Source organism: Anabas testudineus, chromosome 24 (genome assembly GCF_900324465.2).
Source record: "Anabas testudineus chromosome 24, fAnaTes1.2, whole genome shotgun sequence".
Lineage (NCBI taxonomy): Eukaryota > Metazoa > Chordata > Actinopteri > Anabantiformes > Anabantidae > Anabas > Anabas testudineus.
The window spans coordinates 3,063,734-3,083,990 of NC_046632.1; the positions used below are offsets into that span (position 1 = coordinate 3,063,734).

The 20,257-nt window shown below is 41.6% G+C and overlaps 2 protein-coding genes across 2 annotated transcripts in view; both read right to left on the reverse strand.

Annotated features, from left to right (window-relative positions):
- Positions 1-5,701: 5,701 nt before the first annotated feature.
- On the reverse strand, positions 5,702-8,279 carry LOC113149445. Its single transcript, XM_026341576.1, has 2 exons — positions 6,446-8,279; positions 5,702-6,341 (listed from the first exon to the last, which is right to left on the reverse strand). The coding sequence occupies exons 1-2, from the start codon at positions 8,268-8,270 to the stop codon at positions 6,193-6,195; spliced, it is 1,974 nt and encodes a 657-aa protein (XP_026197361.1). The 5' UTR covers positions 8,271-8,279; the 3' UTR covers positions 5,702-6,192.
- Positions 8,280-12,909: 4,630 nt separating this feature from the next.
- The window catches only part of cd2ap (CD2-associated protein), a 35,035-nt gene continuing 27,687 nt past the window's right edge, over positions 12,910-20,257 (reverse strand). The window contains exons 14-19 of the mRNA XM_026340640.1: positions 20,068-20,177; positions 17,826-17,941; positions 17,206-17,295; positions 14,628-14,848; positions 14,335-14,398; positions 12,910-13,933 (exon numbers count right to left, since the gene is read on the reverse strand). Coding sequence (XP_026196425.1) covers positions 13,892-13,933; positions 14,335-14,398; positions 14,628-14,848; positions 17,206-17,295; positions 17,826-17,941; positions 20,068-20,177 — 643 coding nt within the window. The 3' untranslated portion in view covers positions 12,910-13,891. The remainder of the gene's footprint in view (positions 13,934-14,334; positions 14,399-14,627; positions 14,849-17,205; positions 17,296-17,825; positions 17,942-20,067; positions 20,178-20,257) is intronic.

The window sequence follows — 20,257 nt, forward strand, 5'->3', positions numbered from 1 at the left end:
GGGGGGGTGCGCCCTGATGTCTGACTTTAAGGAGACTTTTGCGCACATGTTTCATTTCTTCATTATTATTATTAATTTGTTTTGTAACAGGATATTTGTGAGGTGAACAATTAGGGTTGATTTCATGTTTAAAACAGTGTACACGAATGGAAGACACGACAGGAAACATGGAAAGCTTTGATCCATAACTCACCTTTTGACGCTCGGTCACTAATTAATCATCGGAGCCGAGTTTAATTCCCACAAAGAAAAACCAGCCGTGTGTCCGCGTCCTGCTGACGAACAGACGCGGTTCGTGGATTATTCCTTTGGTTCAACTTCTGGATCTTCACCTGTGAGCAGCAGCATCCAGTCACCCCGACGCTTTATACAGACAGACCCCGTCAAGCTGGAACAAGGAAAGCCGCAAACGAAGACACACTACTTCCGGTCAACTCCTTCAAAATAAAACACCAGCTGTCCAGCTGTCACAATTATAACTGATGACTGCACTTGCATACAAATGTATTTGTGACTACACAGATTCACCATTTTGACTATTTTGTCACAAAAAAAAAACAATAATTTTAATTATTGAGTTGTACCAAAAGCAGGATGCATTTATTTTACTTTTATCCTAATATACACAAGAACAATTCAGGTTTTTAAGAGGTTTCCAGCCTCACAGTAACACTGTAGATACACATGCAGATACATTTCACGGCAGGTTGCTTAAAATCCAGAAAGTTATTTCCTATTTGTGTGTGTGTGAGAGAGAGAGTTGACCACCAGCTGTTTGTGCAGATGCTGCTGCTCTTTGCTGAAGATTTGCAGCTGCAGAGGCAGATTGAATCCCTGCGAATGACAGCGGAGTGGGTTTTGAGGGCTGTGAAGGGAATTAAAAGGTTCAGGAGGCCACTTAAGGCTTATGAAAAGAAATCCCTCACACTCCTGCACTGCTGCCTGAGAATCACTAATGATCAATGCAGAAGAAAGGAAAGTTCTCGATTACCAAGACTGATCCTGGACATACTTTTCTTGCCTTAAAATCACCATAGTTATCTTAATGAAAGCAAAAAGTATGGGGAGATCACACTGCATTATTTTACTTCACTCTATCTGAACTAATAAAGTTGTTCTCTAACGCAGCCAGTGCTGGTGCGAGTGTTGCTACGGAGGTTAATATTTTTAGGTTAGCGGAGGTTCGGAGGGACGCTGTAGTAAAAACGGATGGCAAGTTATAGAATAACACCGTCGGACACCATGATGTAAAGCATTTTGAAGAAATTGTCTGGATTGGCCAGATTAAAATCAGCCAGGAAGCAAAAACTGAAAACATATTTTGTCAGTCAGCTTCTTGTGTGCTGTGCACAATTTCACCTGCAATTCTTAAGATTAGATTGCAAATGTGGTCATTTTATCAAAGTTAACAGCTGGATGGACGATGAGCTGACGAAGGCTGCACACACACAGACCTCAAATTCTGAAATATTGGAATTTACAGGTTATTGGGCATTGCAACAAGACTCTCTCTCTCTGTCTCTCTGTGTCTCTTCCACAAATTGCTCACTAGATATGTTGGTCAACACGCTGGGTCCAACATGAGGATGTAGCCCAGATGGCCTCAGGCTGTAAGTCACAGTGGTCAACTGTTTTGTGTGTCCCTCTGGTCTATGCATCACAGGTACTCCAGGAAAATCCATCACGTGGACTAGGGCCCCCTAGTGGTTCAGGGGCCGTATGCCCTTACTTAGGCTCCGTATAGTCAGATACGGCCCTGCTGAGTGCACAAACAAGTGGCACTTTGTCCTTTGTCCTAAAACTGGATCAACTGCTGCATCAAGAACGAGAAAAACATTTGTATCCTGTGATCTCAGCTTTGGTCATGGTGTAAACAAAAGCTCATCTTGTTTAGTCATTTGGTGCAATTGGGTTCACAAATTTAACATGCTATGCGCTCCATTGGCTGGTAAAATCGCCACAATGGGAGCCTGGAAAGTGGTGCAACACTGAAGCTTGGCAAAACATGGAGAGGAATGGAGACAACACTGCTTAAGACAACATGTTTGCCTTCTTAAACAGGTTCAACAATAAAACAAAGAAAGTGTGCACAGGTACGTATTTTATTTAGGAACAGGCTTTTAACTTTACAGATGACTCTGTGTCTGTGTGGTACAACATGGGTACGTTATCCTTACTCACAATGTCTGACAGAAGTCATTCTTCCCCTTAATTCACAAGAGACCTGGTTCGTCATGGATGAAAGCATTCGGCTCCTTCCACCGTCCTGGACCCTTTTCTGCACTTTATTCACTTTGTCTCGCTTTAACACCTTTAATGGAACCATTCAGAGGTTCACTTTAGGGTTATCTCCGAGCTTATTGCATTTTCTTTTAGCTGCTGACGGTCAGTGTGCACTGCCGGATTTTAAAATTCACACCTGGACCCAGAGACAGATGAGGAAATTCCATGAGAACAGCAGTTAGCAGGTCTAAGATGAGATGTACACACACAACAATTCTACCTACACAGATGATCAGACAACATTATTTAGCTTTATGGTTTGGTATTATGATTTTGTTGTGATGCAGGGTATATTTTTTGATGACCCCAGTTGACTCAACTTCCAGATAAGTATTCTCAAAAAAAAAAAAAAAAAAAAAGACAAAATCATGAATGAGGCAGTTTTTACCAGGACTCTATGTCTCTATGGCAACTCTGTGAGGCAGAGGGCAGGATGGAGCCGAGCAAGAGAGCACTGGCATGATGCAAAGTCATGAGTGGCTGTAAACCGACTCAGTTCTGCTCAGTGGGACTGTGGGCATTTGAGACAAGTCTCAGCTGAACACTGCATAAGGGTCATGGCTATATGTATGGATATGCACACACCTCAATATAATGATCAGCTTCCAATTTCCTCCAATAAACCTTTGACATGTGATAGGAAATTGGGTTTTGATTCTGGGAAAGCCTACCACATGCCATGCCAAACGAGGGCAACTGTGGTTCAGATGGTTGTTTCCAATGAGCTTCTCCTGTCAAAATCATTCCTCACGCTGCAGGAAACTGGAATCTGATGTCATCCAGCTCATGTTGAGATTGTACGTTAGGTTACCTAAATGGAAACTCTGTTTTTAATGTGCTTATGCTCCTTATCTTGACTGATCAGAGGGAATATTCACAAAGTCTGCTAGATTGAAAATTCTAAGAAAAGCTCTCTGATCACTATTTCCTTGAATTTCAACTCAATAGCCACTTTCAGTCTAACTACCTTGAGGGAAATTGGTTTGTAGCTTGATATTATGCAACATGGCACAGGGCAAGCCAAACTTGTATACTGTAAATAAGGCCATTGGATCTAAGCAATAGGAATGGAGCGAAAAGCACGAGAACCCAAACACAACGTAAAAGGTGTAAAAGGTCTGCGCAGAATAAACCAGACAATGCGTGCATCTGCACATTTACCAAAGACATCCTCTTTGTAGTGTGCACTATATCGTAAACTATATTATACTGTAACTGACTTCAAGAGAGCTAAAGCAGTTCTGCAGGAAGAATGGGCTAATGAACAACGTGCAGGTCTGATCCACAGATACAGGAAGTGCCTGGTTGGGTTTATTGGTGTAGAGGGTTCACATACTTTTTCCACTAGTACCATGAGGTTTTTATGGTTGTTCTCAATAAAGACATTAAAGATCAGAATTGTATTTGTGTTGTCATTTTAGGCACATCATATTTGTTAATACTCGTGAATTAGATGAAGATCAGATCAGATTTTATTCACATTAATGCAGAAAATCACAGCATTTCACATAAGGTTCACATACCGTTTCTTGCCACTGTATATAGGTTTAAGAGCAACATATGCTCACGTCCTTTTCAGGGAAGACCTTACTTGTGTCAGCACGACTCAGTAATAAAAGAATCCAGGAGCCAAACTGGCCTGTGTGCAGATCAGACCTGCAGGTAGATGTGCTGAAAATAATCATGTACCAAAAGGTCTGATGGTGTTCCACTCATCCTGAGTGGAGCAGCCGTATCACTTTACTGCATTAACACAGCGCCTGGGTGCAGGAGTCGAATAGAAAAGCATCCTCTCTCAGCATCCTGTTTGAGAACAGTTAGTTATTTCAGTCAAATTAGAAATCCACATCCAAATTGGAGGGTTATGGTTGCAGAAGGTTGTAGCATTTCCTCTTTTTGTTCACTCTGCCTATCTGACACTCACATAACATTCAGTCTTTTCACGAAAATGACTTTTCCTTGACTAAACTTTTGTCGCCTCTAATAACGGTCTGTCCCCTTTCCATGAACGCCCACGTTTCCCGTTTCTTAGTAATTGATCGCCCCAGGCGCAGCTAAATTGACAATCGGATAACTACATAACTACAGCATGATGATGATGATGATGATGATGATGATGATGATGATTCATCACACAGAGCCACTTCTGCAGCAGCTTCTTCCTTCAAACTGTCGGGATCCTCCACGGCTCGCACAGCAAGGCCAACATCCCACAAACTCCGCTCAGGAATTTAAGTGTATGTGTGTAAGTCGCACCAAATAATAATAAAAAAACACTTTAATAACACTTAATAACTGAAATGTTTTGATCTTCTTCTCATTGCAGATTTGCAGGAAGTCACTGTAGACCACTGCTAAGTACAGAAGTTCATATCTTTAAGTTCAGTTCCTCAGTAAACAAAGCAGATTGTCACTTTTGTAGATTTACTGTGTTTGACTTGCAGTAGTTATATGTTATACAGGGTTACGGTTAAAGTGCTAAACTGTAAAATAAAAAAAAAGAAATGCTCCGAAGGAGACAGAGAGAGAGAGAGCTAATGCTAATCTATGCATCATGTAAATGTCTGAAGACACTAGCTGCTGTCAGACTTTGCTTTTATTCTGCTGGAAACGCAGCAAGTCCCATATTTCCTCTTAGTCCAATATCCACATAGAAAATATACACTGTCCTTGTTTTAAGGTGACATGTGCTTCATTAGCTCGTTATAGGAAAGAAACGAGCAGCTACGTTCTAACAGAAGCTAACGGGCAGGTTAGCTTACGATATATAAAAAAAAAAAGCTAACGCAAGCTAATGCTAGCTTTGTTTACTACATACAGCGCTAATGTGTTAGCCAGCTAACGAGCTAGCTTGCTAAGGTTGGCTGAGGGTTTAAACGATAGCCAAGTTAGCATAATGTTGGGCATCGCTGGACAACGTGACGCTAAGGTGAGAGTGATTTATTTTTGTGAATTGATGGAGATTTTAATTTATTTCACCACTCTGCTGTTTAAACTATTAATTTTCATTCCTCGCTCCTTCTACAGTGAAAAACTCACATAGATCCTCTCACACCATCAACGCTTTGTCACTTAGCTGTAGCTAGCTCCCGTTTTTAACCGACGGTTGCCCTGGCAACTTTATTACATTTAGATTTAATTTGTTTTTTATTGTTACTATAAATTGAACAGGTAATTAAATCCAGGTTTCAGTCATCAAGAGCAAAGCTACAGAGGCATATATTAAAACAGCAGTAGACGACATATGTGATAGATCTTTCATGCTAATTTTGTATAAAGACATACAAACCAATACAAACGCATTACAGACACAGCATGGATGACAAATCACAATTGATTCAATTTAGTTTTTAATTCAATTCTTTTTTTTTTTTGATTTATTTATAAAGCACCAAATTACAACAGAAATGATCCCAAACCCCTTAATTAAAAACCCCATAAAGTGAAGACCTGACAAAAACCTTAAAAGAGACGAACCCAACAAATCCACCGTGAGCAAGCACCAGGCGACAGTGGAGAGGAACAACTTCCTGTAGAGGAAGAAACCTCCAGCAGAACCAGGCTCAGGGTGGGCGGCCATCTGCCTCGACCGGTTGGGGTGAGTGGAAAGAGGAGAGAGAAAAGAACAGAAACACAATGCAACAGACAACACTGCAGGTTGACAGAGTCACCAACTACTCTCTCACACACACACACACACACACACACACACACACACACACACACACAGCCTTGGGCTTCTCCTTTCTTTCCTCCAGCGGGTCTGGTCCTGATCTTTTTGTGAATCTGGTCCTCCTCTTCTCTTCTTGTAGGTCTGGTCCTCCTCTTCTCTTCTTGTAGGTCTTCCGGTGAGCTTTAAACTTTACACGCACGCACATGCAGGGCCAGAGTCCTGTCTCTGCCGGACATTTACTCGCTCTCTGGGCTAAAGCAAGCGACAAATGGTCTGTACACTGCTCTGCTAATGGTGGAAAATCTCTTCCTTAAGGTAGAGCACTTCCTCCTGAAGCAGGCAGCAGTCCTGTGCATGAGTGTTTGCTTTTCTTTCCTAAAGTGTTCTGTTTAAAACAGAGAAAAACAAGATCATCAATAACTTATTTCTATTAAAATAACACTATATAGCTAATCCAGAGATTCTGTGTTGCTCTGATCTGTTATGTACCTTCCAGCTCACTGTCGTTCTCATCGGTAGTCCTTCCTTTTTTGATTGGAGAGATGTTAGTGGTGGCCCTGCTGGGTTTGATAGAAGTTGTTTTGCAGCACAATGTTTTCACTTTCTTCAAGAGACTGCAGGTTGTCTTCTTGTCATCATCTGACTCAGCAGTTTCAGAGAGAATACTCAGCTGTTTGGTCAGTGCTGTTACCATAGCTTCCTCAAAGCTGGGATCCCTTGCCAATACTGCTTCCTGCATCTCTTGTAGAGAAGCAAACTCCAGCAGGAGGTTGGTGAAGGTGGCCTGAATAATGTCATTATACCTTTGACCCATCAGGGAAGCATGGAAAAAGTGGTACATCATGGGGCCAATTTGGTGAAGGCGCTGCCTTATTCTTGGTACTAGGTCTAAAAGTATGGCGGTGTTTCTAATGGCCATGATTATGAGCATCTCTCCAACCAGCTGGGTCACCAGGGATCCTAGCAAAACGTTTTCCAGCAAGTTTGATTCTATTGACTCCGAGTCATCACTGAATGTGGCATAAGAAATTTGACTCTGCCTTGAAAGACTGTCAGTAGAAATATTCTCTTCTGGTGATGAGATACTCAGGTCTCCGGCTTCATCTCTTCGTAGAAATAATTCAGCAGCAGTGGATAAAGAGGAGGATGTAGATGGATAATCGGGCCCCGAATAACCTAGTGTTTGCCACAGGAGAACATCAACAACACAGCGTGTCACAACCTCCTCTGTCCTCAAGTAAAGGGTGTGAGTGATGATTCCTAGGTCGGTGATGTCCCATCTCCTTAGCCTTCTATAGGTCACAGTTTCACACATGCGTCTTTGAGCTGGCACTAGCGGGACCTGGTAGTCATGCCCACTCATTACCAACTCAAAGACTCTGTCTGTGAATGTTCTTATTTTCTCTTTGTCAACGTCATCTAGCTGCAGGGCAGTGTTTTGCTCAGCCACCGTCTCCGTCACCTCGCCCAAATCGTTCAAAAAAGCTTCTACCAGCTCATCAGCTAAGTTTGTGATTGTCTGGTTTTCCATAATTGCGCTAAATAGATCATTCTCCGTTGTTCCAATTACTGTAACTAACAGGAAAGGAGAGCTTTCACTAGTGGATCCAGATTTGTCAGGTACAGCACCCGGTATGAAATCTGAGCCACTAAAGGAATCCTTGGTGGACTTCTGTTGCTGTGATTTACTCTTTTCCACAGTCAAAAGTTTGGCGTTTGTGCCAACTCTAATACAGATATCCCTCTGGTTGTCAGAGCTAACTCTGGAGGGTGCACGCTGGCTGCTCCTTAGGACTCTGACCATACGAGTGATGTAAGTCTTTACCATTTTCTTTAAGTCACGTCTTGAATTAAAATTGTACCAGGGGGATTTTATGTCGTTGCACATTGCAACAGTGTCTGGCTGAGGATTGAGGGCTTGTAGCAATATAAAGGCCATGTGAGAAACCATACATTTAAGGTCTCTATTATAAGACACACAGCCACTGACGAATATCACTGGAACTTTGGACTCCAGGATGGGAGTCTGAGTTGTCAAAGCCAGGACTGCATTGACCGACTGTGAGATGTATTTGAAAAGTAACTCACAGAATAACTTTGTGTCTTGTAAATCCTGCACATTGAACCGCAGACAGCTAGAGAGCGCCTGCCCGATGGAAGACCCCATGTAGGCCTGGATCCGGTCCTCAGTTACACCAAGGATGGTTGGAGAAAAGGTGCCATGGGTTCTCATGTGTGTGTGGACCTGTGGCAAAATCACATCCAGGATGGCCTGTGCAAACGTCTGGATAAGATCCATGCAAGAGAAGGCCATGGAAATGAGTAAATCACAGAACAAGCGTGATTGCGACAGGTACTCCCACTGCCTGTAGGGGGAAAAAATCAATGCATTAAGTCAATTTCCAACTCAACACAGCACAGTACTGTACGAAATCTTAAGTATTACCCTTTTTACACAATAGATATTTATTCTGAACTAAATATCTTGTCATAAAATACTTGTAAATGCTGTATTTGAAGCCGCAGCACTTACTCTGTCGTTATTTGTAGTAGAAATTTACTGATGTTAAGAATGACGTCATGTGGATCAGCAGGTGGCAGGTCAACATGCAGAGTATCAGGTGTCTGAGGACTCTTTAGTCCGTCCTGGACTGGTGTCATAGGTCCTGCCATGTTGCTGTTCCTCAAAATCTGAAATAAACAAAGAAAACCAAACCATTTTTAAAACCACTTTGGCTTTTAAATGTAAAAATGCAAAGCTGCTATATTATAATTGTAACATGAAGCAAACATCAGTTCAAACTAGTCGTTCCACAATAAAATTACCAGCAGACACTTCAAAATATTAAAGACATGGTAGACTAAAGAGGGCTAAAAGAACAAAAGATGCATGATTTCCATATTGGTCTGACTGTAAATGGTTGTTTAATGTGTAAACAGGTAGCTTGTTTGTTCATTCTCCACAAAACCTTCACAATCTTTATACTGTTGTTGCCCCTACGTAAATTTGAACAAACGTGTAACCAGCTAAGATAAAAGTATAGCTAAAACAGACAAAACAAGCCAGAGTTGTCCAGAGTCACTGACAACTGGCAGGAGACACGGTGTTTGATCACCAGTCAGTGGAACAAACTAGCTCACCTTGTCGTCCTTTGTAGAAACGATTCTTCTGGTGAGTAGAAAGAAAAGTACAAATGTAGTTTAAGTCTTTTCGGCTCAGAGAGATCTGTAGTGTTCAGAGCTCCTGTCTGACTGAGAGTGAAGCCCTGAGTATTCTTTGGTACTGATGTCCAACCATTATGACAACTGTTCCGGAATGTGTGTGTGTGTTCTCCTGAATATAGTTTTATACTGAGCGCTTGCTCTGATCCATTTTATCATATTAGATCAGTAATAATAATGTACTGATAACTTGTTGCATGCTGTACAGATTATGAGAGACTCTGGGCACAGATGCTGGTGCTAAAGCTGACTTTACCATGGCTGCATTTTTGTGACAACATTAAAGTTGAAGGTTTTTTTTTTTTTGCTTCCCATCAGTTCACAGATGCACAGATTTAAGGGTCCTCTGAGCCAACGATCGATCCATGTCCTCCTCGAAACGAGCCCAGAACGAACTGAAACAGTCGGAGCCTCTCTTTCTTTAAATATTACAACTGCACCTCATCTGGAGCCAGTGAAAAGAACACAGCAGGAGTGAAAATTGAAGGGGAAGTTGACAGCCTGGCAGGGAGCAGGACGTTTAATAAAAAATAGAGAGATGCTATAACTGCACCGCACAACGTGGAAGCAAAGTTTGAAACTAGAAAAAAAAGAGAGTTAGATAAACTCTACAATACTCAGTAAATGTCTCAGTTCGTGGCTTTTGATGCACTAAGAGAACCACATTTTAATCAGTTGTTAAATTGGACCAATTTCTTTGGCAGAAAATGCCTACAATGATTAAAATGGTGGTTACATGTATGTTTGTGCTCTATGTGACAAAACTATTGAGATCTGTCTTTATTTTGAGAAAGACGTACTTGCTGGAAACATCCCACACAATAGAAACTCTCCCATTTCACAAAGGTTCATGAAAACATTCATTATGCAGGTTTGACTGCAGCTGGTTCACTCTCGTTTACACTCTGCATTCATGTTCTCAGCTCGTCTGTCCATCAGTCCAATTCACATGCATGTCAAGTACAACTTGACTGGTTTAGAGTAGAGAGCACACGCATCCAGTCTATACACAAACACAGAGCTCCACAGAAGTCCAAAACAGGACTAGATGGAGCACGTCACCCGGGGAGAATTTCACTGTTCGCTGAATTTACTTTGAAACTCACTGGCTCCTCTGAACAGTCAATATTTTCCAATCAATGTTTCCAACAATGCTTTTAGGAAGTTTTTAGGAATTAAAAGTATGAAAAGGTTGCTTCAAGGTTGTGGCGCTCATGTCCAAACTTTTAAGTGGTGCACAATCTCAAAGGGCAAAGAAGGAAGAGAAAAAAGGAAGAGAGTCTTAGACAGTAAATAAAGATATTTATTCAATTTTGGAAAGAATCTCAGCTCATGCAAGGATACAGCTCTTGTAAACAAAATCACTTGAAAATATGTTATAAATGTGCACAGATTTCTTATTTTCTTGGTGTCAAACTCTGGAATGTACAATATATGGAAGTTAAGCTGTTTTACAGACATTACACACAAAGAGCTGTCACCTTATTTTATTGTCCAGCCACATTGGTAAAGAGCCGTGTGCTAAAAGGAGGCTTGCTTTGCATCAGAGACATACTGCACGAGTGCCACGCTCGGTAAGGTCAGATGTACGGTGTGCTGGATGCCGTTTAGCGAGCAGACACCAGCAAAAGCGTGCAAACACACGTGAAGAAACACGGAGCCTGAGGATGATTTCAGAGTAAAGTTAAGCTTCTTTAAGACATTTGTGAGATAGCTATAAAAATATCTGAAGTTAGAAAAAAAAAATATATAGCAGAACTGACAACAACCAGCATTTGTGTTTGTGGTACACAGTAGCAGGAACAGTTACAGAACATTTGACTCAGCAATAAACTCGGCTGTGCCCAACACTCTGACCCGTGCCGAGGCCAGAGTGCGGTTCCACTTGGTTCTTAAAAGCATCTCGACATAAGCCGACCATCACCACAGAACTGCTCCGTCCACTACACGGAGAGAGGCTTTCCACTCTTCTGACTCTACATTTCCGCACCCATTGCTAAGAATCCAGTTACCCCAGTGTTAGTAGAAGGATTAGTGTCCTGGTGTGTAGCAGTAGTTCTGTGCTGACGACAATGCTTTTGGGAAGAAATCGGGGAAATCCAGCAGCAGTCAACCCCATTTACAGTATTCTCTGTTCATGAGCTTCATCTTAAAGCCCTTATGTGTGACTGTGCTTTGTGTAATGGACTAAACATATTCCAGAGATATGTTTTTGAAACAGTGCGATTTAAAAGAAGCACTTTGAAGTGTATTTTTCACTGTAAACTATCCACCTGAGAGCATTAACACGGGCAGAATGATTGAAAGCTTCTGTTTCCAGCATGGTAACAGAAGAAAAGAGCGGAGAAGTATGAACAAGCTGATCCAGACCTGACCTTCATTGCGCAATCCACTGCTCATACCAACACCTAAGCTATTGGTGGTATGAAATGACAATAAGCACAAAGTATAAAACTGTCAGAAATAATTGGGCTTCTCTGATTTGTTGGAACAAACACTTTTACTAGTGAATATATCTGCACCGCTGGCTGTGCTGTATGATACCAGTGCGATGTTTGTCTGCTGATTTGTCCTTACATCGCAATTAAAATGACACAATGGCGACAGACTTACTTAATGTGATACAGTGAGGGCTTTAAAAGGAACAGATTTAATCCTCCCCTACCCTATAAAATCCTACCACGCCCTGTTTGAGGTGAAACCTTCAAGCAGACAGCTCAGCGACACACACCGCTTCTCAGTCTGGGGTGAAACTTATTCTCCAATTTGAATAATTTAATAATGGGGATAGTTAGGGATACTGCCATACACTCACCGAACACTGTGTTGGGTCACGCCTCCTAATGTTTTGACCCCATCATTTATGTAAACAGGGGCCACAAGGACCTCATGTAATGCACTGCAGTCCAACTCCAACACACACTATTACTTCCATATTAAACTCACAATTAATAGTTTCAACAGAAACTGAGCAATGCTATCCTTCACAGCAGAGCTGCTGCATTTGATTGTGTTCGTTTGTACATGCGTACCTAATAAAGTGCCCAGTGAGTGTTTAATCTGATAAGCTTATGTGTATAACTAGATTAAAGTATGATATGGGTATTTCAGTAGATATTACAAAAGCTTGACTTGTTAATGGTCGTCAGAGAAATCTCACATTCATTAAGATGCATCCTCTGGGGATCACAAGTGTCTGTCTCAAAGTTCATCGCAATCCATCCAATCAGTTCGGCTTCATCTCAGGTTGAACCGAAGCAGCAGGCCGACAAATCCATCGACAACGCTCCTCAACTCTGACGCTAGTGTGGCTAAAACGACACAGTGCCAGACACACAGACCGCACCAGTTAGCACCAGAACAGTCTTAAATCTCATGAGAATAATGCCAACGCTTCTATCATCTCCTAAAAACAGTAAAAAAACACTGTCCACGTAAGGGCTTTAAGTGTCCTCCAGCAGAGTTAGAATGGGTTCATTTCCTCATCGAGTCTTTCGCCTGCTGTGTGCTTCCAGTTAGCTTAGCATGCGTACTTGGAATGTGAGAGGGGAATGTAGGGAAAGAGATAATGGTTAGATAAAAAAAAACAAAAAAACAACAAGAGAGCAGGTTGCAGATTGTTGAGCTGCCATTCTGTCCTTAACATGCCAATGTGCAGCAACCTTGTTAATGGAAGAACACAACGCCACCTTTTTTTTTTTTTTCCTAAGGGTTGTTTTTGCATATGGGTGCTGTCTGCATCGCCTGCAGACTTCCTAGCTAGACGTCAGAACATTCCAAGTGGATCTAACAGTTTGACCAAACAAACAAGGAAACAAATAAAAATAAGCAGAGAAGAAGAGGTCCTCTATATAGCATCTGACGAGGCATGTCAGTCCATATGAAAAATAGTGATATACAATAACATGCTGCAGATTTTCCAGACACCATCATGGTACATGTAAGCTTCCATTACTTAGATAGATTTTTCTTTTTAAACAGGCACAGTAGTGTTACCCTGGATAGGAATGCTAGAAAACATTAAAAAATATATAGACAAAGACGATAGAAGATGATAACGCACTCTCTGAAGCTGCTGCTGCCGTTGGGAGTGGAGTTCTGTTCACAAGTGATGTGGAAGAAAGAAACGATGTTGACTGAAATTAAACATTCTCTTTAGTTTTTAAAAATCAACTTTTTGTGCAACATAAAAGAAGAAGAAGAAGAAGTAGAAGGGGAAGAAGAGAAAGAACATGAAGCGAGGAAACAAGCCCCCTCCCCCCGGTTCATACAAAGTCAGTAGTACTGAGAGCGAACCTCCTCCCTGAGGAGTTCGAGGAACTGCCGGGGTGAAGGGGAGACAGTGTGAGCAGCAGAGTCCAGCGCAGCAGTTTGAAGTAAGGCCTCAGTTTGTTTTTTTTCTGTGTGTGTGTGTGTTTGAGTTGGCAAAATAAAAAAAAGAAAAGAAAAAAAAAAAGAGAAACATACATCTGTAATTTAATTACATCTAGCTTGAAAAAAAATTATATGTGCAAAATGTAAATCTTACAAATATGGGGAAAGTTTCTTTCTGTATGTCACTAAAAAAAGGATTGTGCTCGAGCTGGTTCCACAGATTCCCCACGCTCTCTCCATTCTCTTCTAATCTCCGTCCGTCACCTCCCTGCCGCTCTCCGCTTGGTCGACAGGTCCGGCAGCTGACCTCGAGGCTCGCTGTTGATCGGGGCTCAGGCTTCACGTCGACTGGATGGTCTGCTTTAGTTTTTCTACCTCCACCTGTGAGGACAGAGGTATGCAGATGTGCAGAGATGTCATGAGTCAAATCAGTCACTGCTGCTGGGGGGTGCAGTGGTGGAGAACTCTGCATATGGACGCTGATTGTGTGCAAGCCACAGACAGGTGAGCAGGTGTTAAAGCTAAGTGAGTTATAGAACACTGATCAGTAAAAATGATCTACTACAGCAGTAGTGCCCTTTAGGACAAAGGACAGACACAAAGGCAATACATTGAAGGAGCAATGGTGTCCATGAATCATTTGACTTGTTTATAGGTTGAGTTGCCCGTGTGCACTTCTTCACTTCTTCATGTGTGAACAAACAGCATCCATATTTGGCTAAACTAAAGACAGTAATGAATGTAGACAGCTCAGCATGTGTTGCTGTAGGGATTGATGTTACCTGCAGGGCCACGCGCCTTTGCCTCTCCTCATCCAGCTCTTCTCGTAGCGCCGCTATCTCTTTCCTGGAAATTAATGAACACATACACACATTAACACGTGTATACCCCTGCAGCATTCATCATCTAACTACTGTATGTTGTTCGAAGATAGAAAAATTTTCATTAAAAGTCTGAGGCAAATAGTTTTGTGAATGGAAAGCAATATTTCCATAAGCTTCTGTCCTTCTGTGCTTTTCTATTTCTACACTCATGTTTAAACCAGCATGTTCTCATGCACATGGAGTCTCATTACGTTTGCTGGCTTTTGAGCAGCTCCACTGACACCAGCAGCTCCTTCATCTGGCTCCTCAGCTCTTCCAGCTGGGAAGCTGGCTCTTCGGGCTCCGTCCGGGCCTTGCTGCTCTGAGAGACGCCATCTGAGCTTGGGGCTGACGCGGAGCTGGGTTTGCTCTCTGCGCTGACCGTGGCAGACTTGTTGGGAGGCGGCGACTGGGTTGAGGTGTTTGTGGAAGGCTATGAAGATAAAAGGATTGAGAATAATAAGCCATGTGAGATTGTCTGGGTCTCTTTGGTTCACATCTGGAGTCCTCCCCCACCACCAAATTCGCAGCTGCTCTCTAGTACTCTTCACTGGCTCAGAAGCTCATTTTGAATCAATAAGAGAGTGAGGTGAAGCACACTCGCGAGCTCATGTTCTGTCTGATCTGCTGGGTTATGAGAGCTTCGAGTCAGACTTTGCTCTGACTGCTCTGTATGTGTCTGTGTTTAACAGGAAGGCCCCCCCCCCCCCACCTGCTGAACAGCCAGCTCTAATTAGTCATGACTGACCATGACTAATCCAGACTAGATAACATCCAGAGCAATTATTGAAATGCTGAAGTGGAAAACTGAACAGCGTGCGGTGCTCCTCTACCTCTTTCTCTCTGTTCATCTCCTTCTCTACACGCTTTCTTTTATCACACAAGTATTGTGTGGACTGTAAAGGTGCAAATTAACTGGCTTGGGTTTGTGTGTGAAGCTGTGTTGTGGGTAAAAAGCCTTAATGTTGAGAAAGTCTGACGACAATGTGACACACATCATGACATCATGAGAGTGACATCATGATGTGTTATGAATCTGCTTTTCTTTTTTAAAAAACAAGGACATAACTAAGTGACCCTAAACATATGAACCACACTGTCCTGTGATTTAGATTCCTATTACAATAGGCATGTTGCACATTTTGGTTTTGAGAGAGCACAAACCACTACTCTTTCTATAAGTGAGCATTAGAAAGCCCATAGGCACACATTTGTAAGAGGAGTATTAGAGAGAATCATGAGTGTAACATGATCTCAGAGAGTAGCAGGGATCCTCACACTTCTAATGACAAAGGACGCTTTTATCTGTCTGAATCTGAGTGGAAACTCAAACTGAGAGCAGGCCATCACCTGTTACATTCGACTCTCCAGTGAAGGGTCGTCCTGTTAGACCCTCTCTTTTCAAAACACAAAGAGCTGCATCTGTTTTCTATATTACCGTAAAAGTCCAAATGTATTTCTGCAGTGTCACTGTGGCTTACTATGTATAGACTGATGGCCAGAAATAACCCTGTTCATCTGATGCTTTTATCCTGTCGTTTTAATACTTGAATCCCCAGAGAACAGCAGTCGAGATGCGAAGTTAATGGTGAGGCACAAATTAAATCCAGAGAGACTGAAACCAACAGGAAGGATGGAAATTTAAATATAGTACTGTAGTATAACACAGAGCTGGTTTACACAACACGATTATGCAGCTTGTCTTTCAAAAGGACTTTTTTTGCTAACATTCTCCTTGCACACCTTCATATCCTCACACAATAAGCAGATGAGACTGAACTTAAGACATTCAAATGTACATGAAATGTCAAGTTAATTCTGTGTCTTAGCAAGTGCACTGTTCTGTGAAAATACTGAAAGTCTTTCTGGTTGCTACAGTCATGAGAAAATACACCACAGAAAAATGATAGTGCTGATATTAGTCGTTCATAGCCATTAACAATCAATCCAAAAGATTTACATCAGAGGTTGAGGCTAGGAATGATGTCACACCTGAGCTGACTCAGGTGACAAGGCACCAAAACAATACTAGTTGAACTGATTTACACACAAAGAAGACACACGTGCTAATAAACACTACGTTACTATAGCTTTCACTACTGTTGATGCACAGAGCAGCCATCTTGGATGTTAAGGATGGGGCTACCGAGATTCTTCCAACTTAACAAGTCCAAACTATACAATGGATTGCGTGAGAGGTGCACTGAGTTATAAGCATTACATCATCCTTTATGGAAAGCTTTAATGCGCTGCAGTAAAGAAATCGGACCTCAGGGGCATTCAAAGTGAAATGACCAACTAGGAACTACGTATTAGTACGTGTATTATCTTCTGTTATACCAGTAAAACCAGAGCCTCTGGTAGGGAGAACTCGTTTATACAATAAGATTTAATATTGAAAGTGACAGCATGAAGTGGTCAGACTGTCAGTGACATCTGTAAATGTCATCTCTCCAACACCTTTTGCACCAAGTGGGCCCATATCTGAGCATCTGAACACGTTCTGTCACGTTTACAAATATGCTAGACCCCATCGGATCCAAGCTAGTTTATGTAGGTTTCACTGGATTGTTGAAATGTGCTGCCAATAGTCATCAGGATTCTTTTCATGTTCCTTGGCAAAAATTTATCTCAACATTTTATGAGCTGTGGTTTACTTTTTAGACACGGCCCAAGGGTTACTTACAGTGATCGAAAACAAAGATTACAGATAATCCTTGTGCCAAAAACGATCCAGTTATCAAAAGATGACGCTGTTTTGAAACAGTTTTCTTTTACACTTCAAGTTACCTTTCTGGTGTCTGTTAGCTTTGGTTTGGCATCCTTTGAATCCTCTTCATCGATCTTGAAGGACTTCTCCACGCTCACTTCCTTGTTGGGCTGAAAAGGAAAAATCTAGTTTATTTTTTTATTTCCTGATATAACTACAACAACAGTTAAGATCACTCAACTATTTGGACGAGGGCAGTCGACTGACAGTTTGACACAAGTCGCTGCTCTGAAAGGTGATTAGAGGCTCCTTTGAGTGAAGGTCTCGCTGCCTCTTATGTGGTCAGGAAGCAGCTGTCAAAGTGCTAATTGTGGATCCATGTTTCAATAGAAGGTGCAACTGCTAATGGAAACATGTGTGCGAGTTACAGAGAACTGAGAGCTAAGGTTCACAAGAGACTAAGGAAAATCCAGTCAGAGGCACATCAATTTGAGAAGAGAGTAAGGAAAAAAAAAAACAGACCAGATGTATGTAAAGACATACAGTCAGAAATAAGTCAAACTGAAGTAAAACGTGTGATGGTAATATTCAATACTGAAAACTGTCAAGTACGGAAAGCTGGAAGGCACACAATGACTGCTTAGGCGGAAATCAGCATTGCTGTGACTACAGCTTGTGCACAGTGCTTCAGAGTCCTCACCGAATGTCCCCCAATAAACTGGGCGGGCAGCCTCCTGCCAGGCATCTTTGGTCTGTTAGCAGTGGGGTGATTCAGCTTCTCCGAGGAAGACGACAAGTCATCAAAACTCATCAGATCTGAGGACAGATGAGAGAGGTGGAGATAAGGACGGAAAATAATAAGCAGCTTCTTTTTTAGTGAAACATTTCTTCCGTGACTCAGAGAATGCCCACTATGGGGGGTGGCACTAATCACATTTAATTTATTTTAAATGCAATCTGAATGGTCGCAAACTGCTCAGGTACGGGTTTATTTTGGACAGCAAATGATATTAGCAGATAGTGCAAGAGAAAACAAACCATTCTGAATGCTCTTAGAAGTGGGAAATGTTCTAGCAAGTATGAAGTATGTTCCAGTACATGTACGATTTAGCCACCTAGGTACCATCTAACAATTTCATTTCCTCTGCTGGAGAGGTGTCTGTGGTCACTGTTTCCCTCTGTGAAGTAAAGGAGTGCTAAAAAGGGCAAAATATCTCAGCCTCTATTAGGCCATAAGTGTCCTGCAAACATGTCTCTTCCACATTCTAACCACAGTCCAGCGTGAGTTGAAGTGTACATGGTCATTTAAGTGGATTATCACCATGCTGCTCGAGTGTCATACCGCAGCATGTAGTATTGTAGTACTCTCGACATCATAAAAGCATCACTTACGTCTGTGGAAGTACTTGAGGCACGAAGGAGCTCAACTGCTGATATTCCAGTTCAGATCAGCGTTACAACTACTTACTGTAAATAGTATTTGTTGGTAACTAAAGTCTTGATGCACTTTGGATTGGTTGCATACATTTTCACTCATACATTTCACTTTCATTTTAACAAGGTAAACTTAAGAATTACAACCGTGCTAAATTGGTTAATTTAGCAAGGGCATTGTGTTTTTGTTGATGCAGTGTTACTATAAATGGAAGACAGAATATACGGAAATTAGAAAAGCTATAAGTTTTTGTTTTAAACACAATTCATGTTATTTCACCAATTAAATCCATTTGACTCTTTCTTTGTAAGTGCTGTTACTGCTGGCATGAACTTTTAGAGGCATATATCTTTGCAAAGCAGCCAGACTTTGACAACATCTCTACACACTGTGGTAAATTATGTAGTGCAATGCTGCTTTAAGTCTATGATGGGCTGAATATTGAACCTTCATACGAACGACATGACAGGAAAGGAAGCAATTGTGCTCTTTTAGAGTTTAAGAAACATGAAACTGTATGCAAGACAAGTTCAAAGTGTTCAGTAGTAAAAGCGGTAAATCATTAGTGGCTGAAAATAAAACTGTATTTAACACTAAATGAAGATGTTTTCCTGTTTTTTTTCTAATTAGTAAAATGTGATAGCACATGTAGAACAAAGAATGCTGCATTATAGGTCTTTGGAATGTGAATTTCAAGTGAATGCACAAGTTTATTTATGAGTGTGTACATACGCAAACAAATAAAGGAAAGAATGAGTCATTCCCTTTTACTATGCAACACTGAAACACATTATGTACTGAACTTTACACCTACTCTTAGGTAAACTGCTGTGGTGCCTGTGACTGGGGGGAGAGATTGAATTTTCAGGGTCTGTGGCAAATGCGTGTCTGCCTGGCTTCTGCTGAGCAGTGTGAGGTTTTAGCAGCTTGTAACCACCTTTACGAGGCATCTGTCACAATCAAACTCCCCAAAGACATATCTTCAGGCTCTATTAAACCCATCTCAGATGTCTTTCCTCTGTGCCCTTTCACACTTCTTTTCTGTTCTCCTGTGCCTCCTGTTATCATGTCACACCTCCCTTCTACTCAAACCTTCGACCTCTAAACTCGGAAACTCAGTGATGTCTGCTCCTTCTCCCTGTCACAGTTTTCTTACCTTTCTTATTTTTTTTTTAACCCTGATTTCTAATTTTGGGAAGGGTTTCAAATTGACTGACTGTGTATATACAGTAGAGCAGATGCTGCAGCTGATGAGCTGATGTACAAGTGTAGTTTTGTCAGTGCGCAACTAAAGCTTGTAACCAGTTGAATCAGGGTCTATGTGGGATTTTATTATTATTTTATCACAACTCTGGAGCTGCTTGTGCTACTTTGTGCATATGTTTGTAAATGTTCAAACTCGATTACCAGCTGGAACGCAAAGAGAAATTCTAAAACGACAGTCAACAGCAGTCAGTCTCACTTATTGCACTATGTTATTGAAAAATACATTTGCATATTGACATACCTGTATCTGAGGACTTCTCACCCCAGTCCCCAGACAGCGTTTTGGGTTTGGTGGGAAGTAATGGCTCGAAGTCGGACTTTGGTCGCATAGAAGGCACCTCTCCATTATGCCTGTAATAGTGAAAAAGCATTTACTAACTTATACTAGTTCTGCATGGCAGGAAAAGCCCTGGAGATTTGTGGTTTAAAAC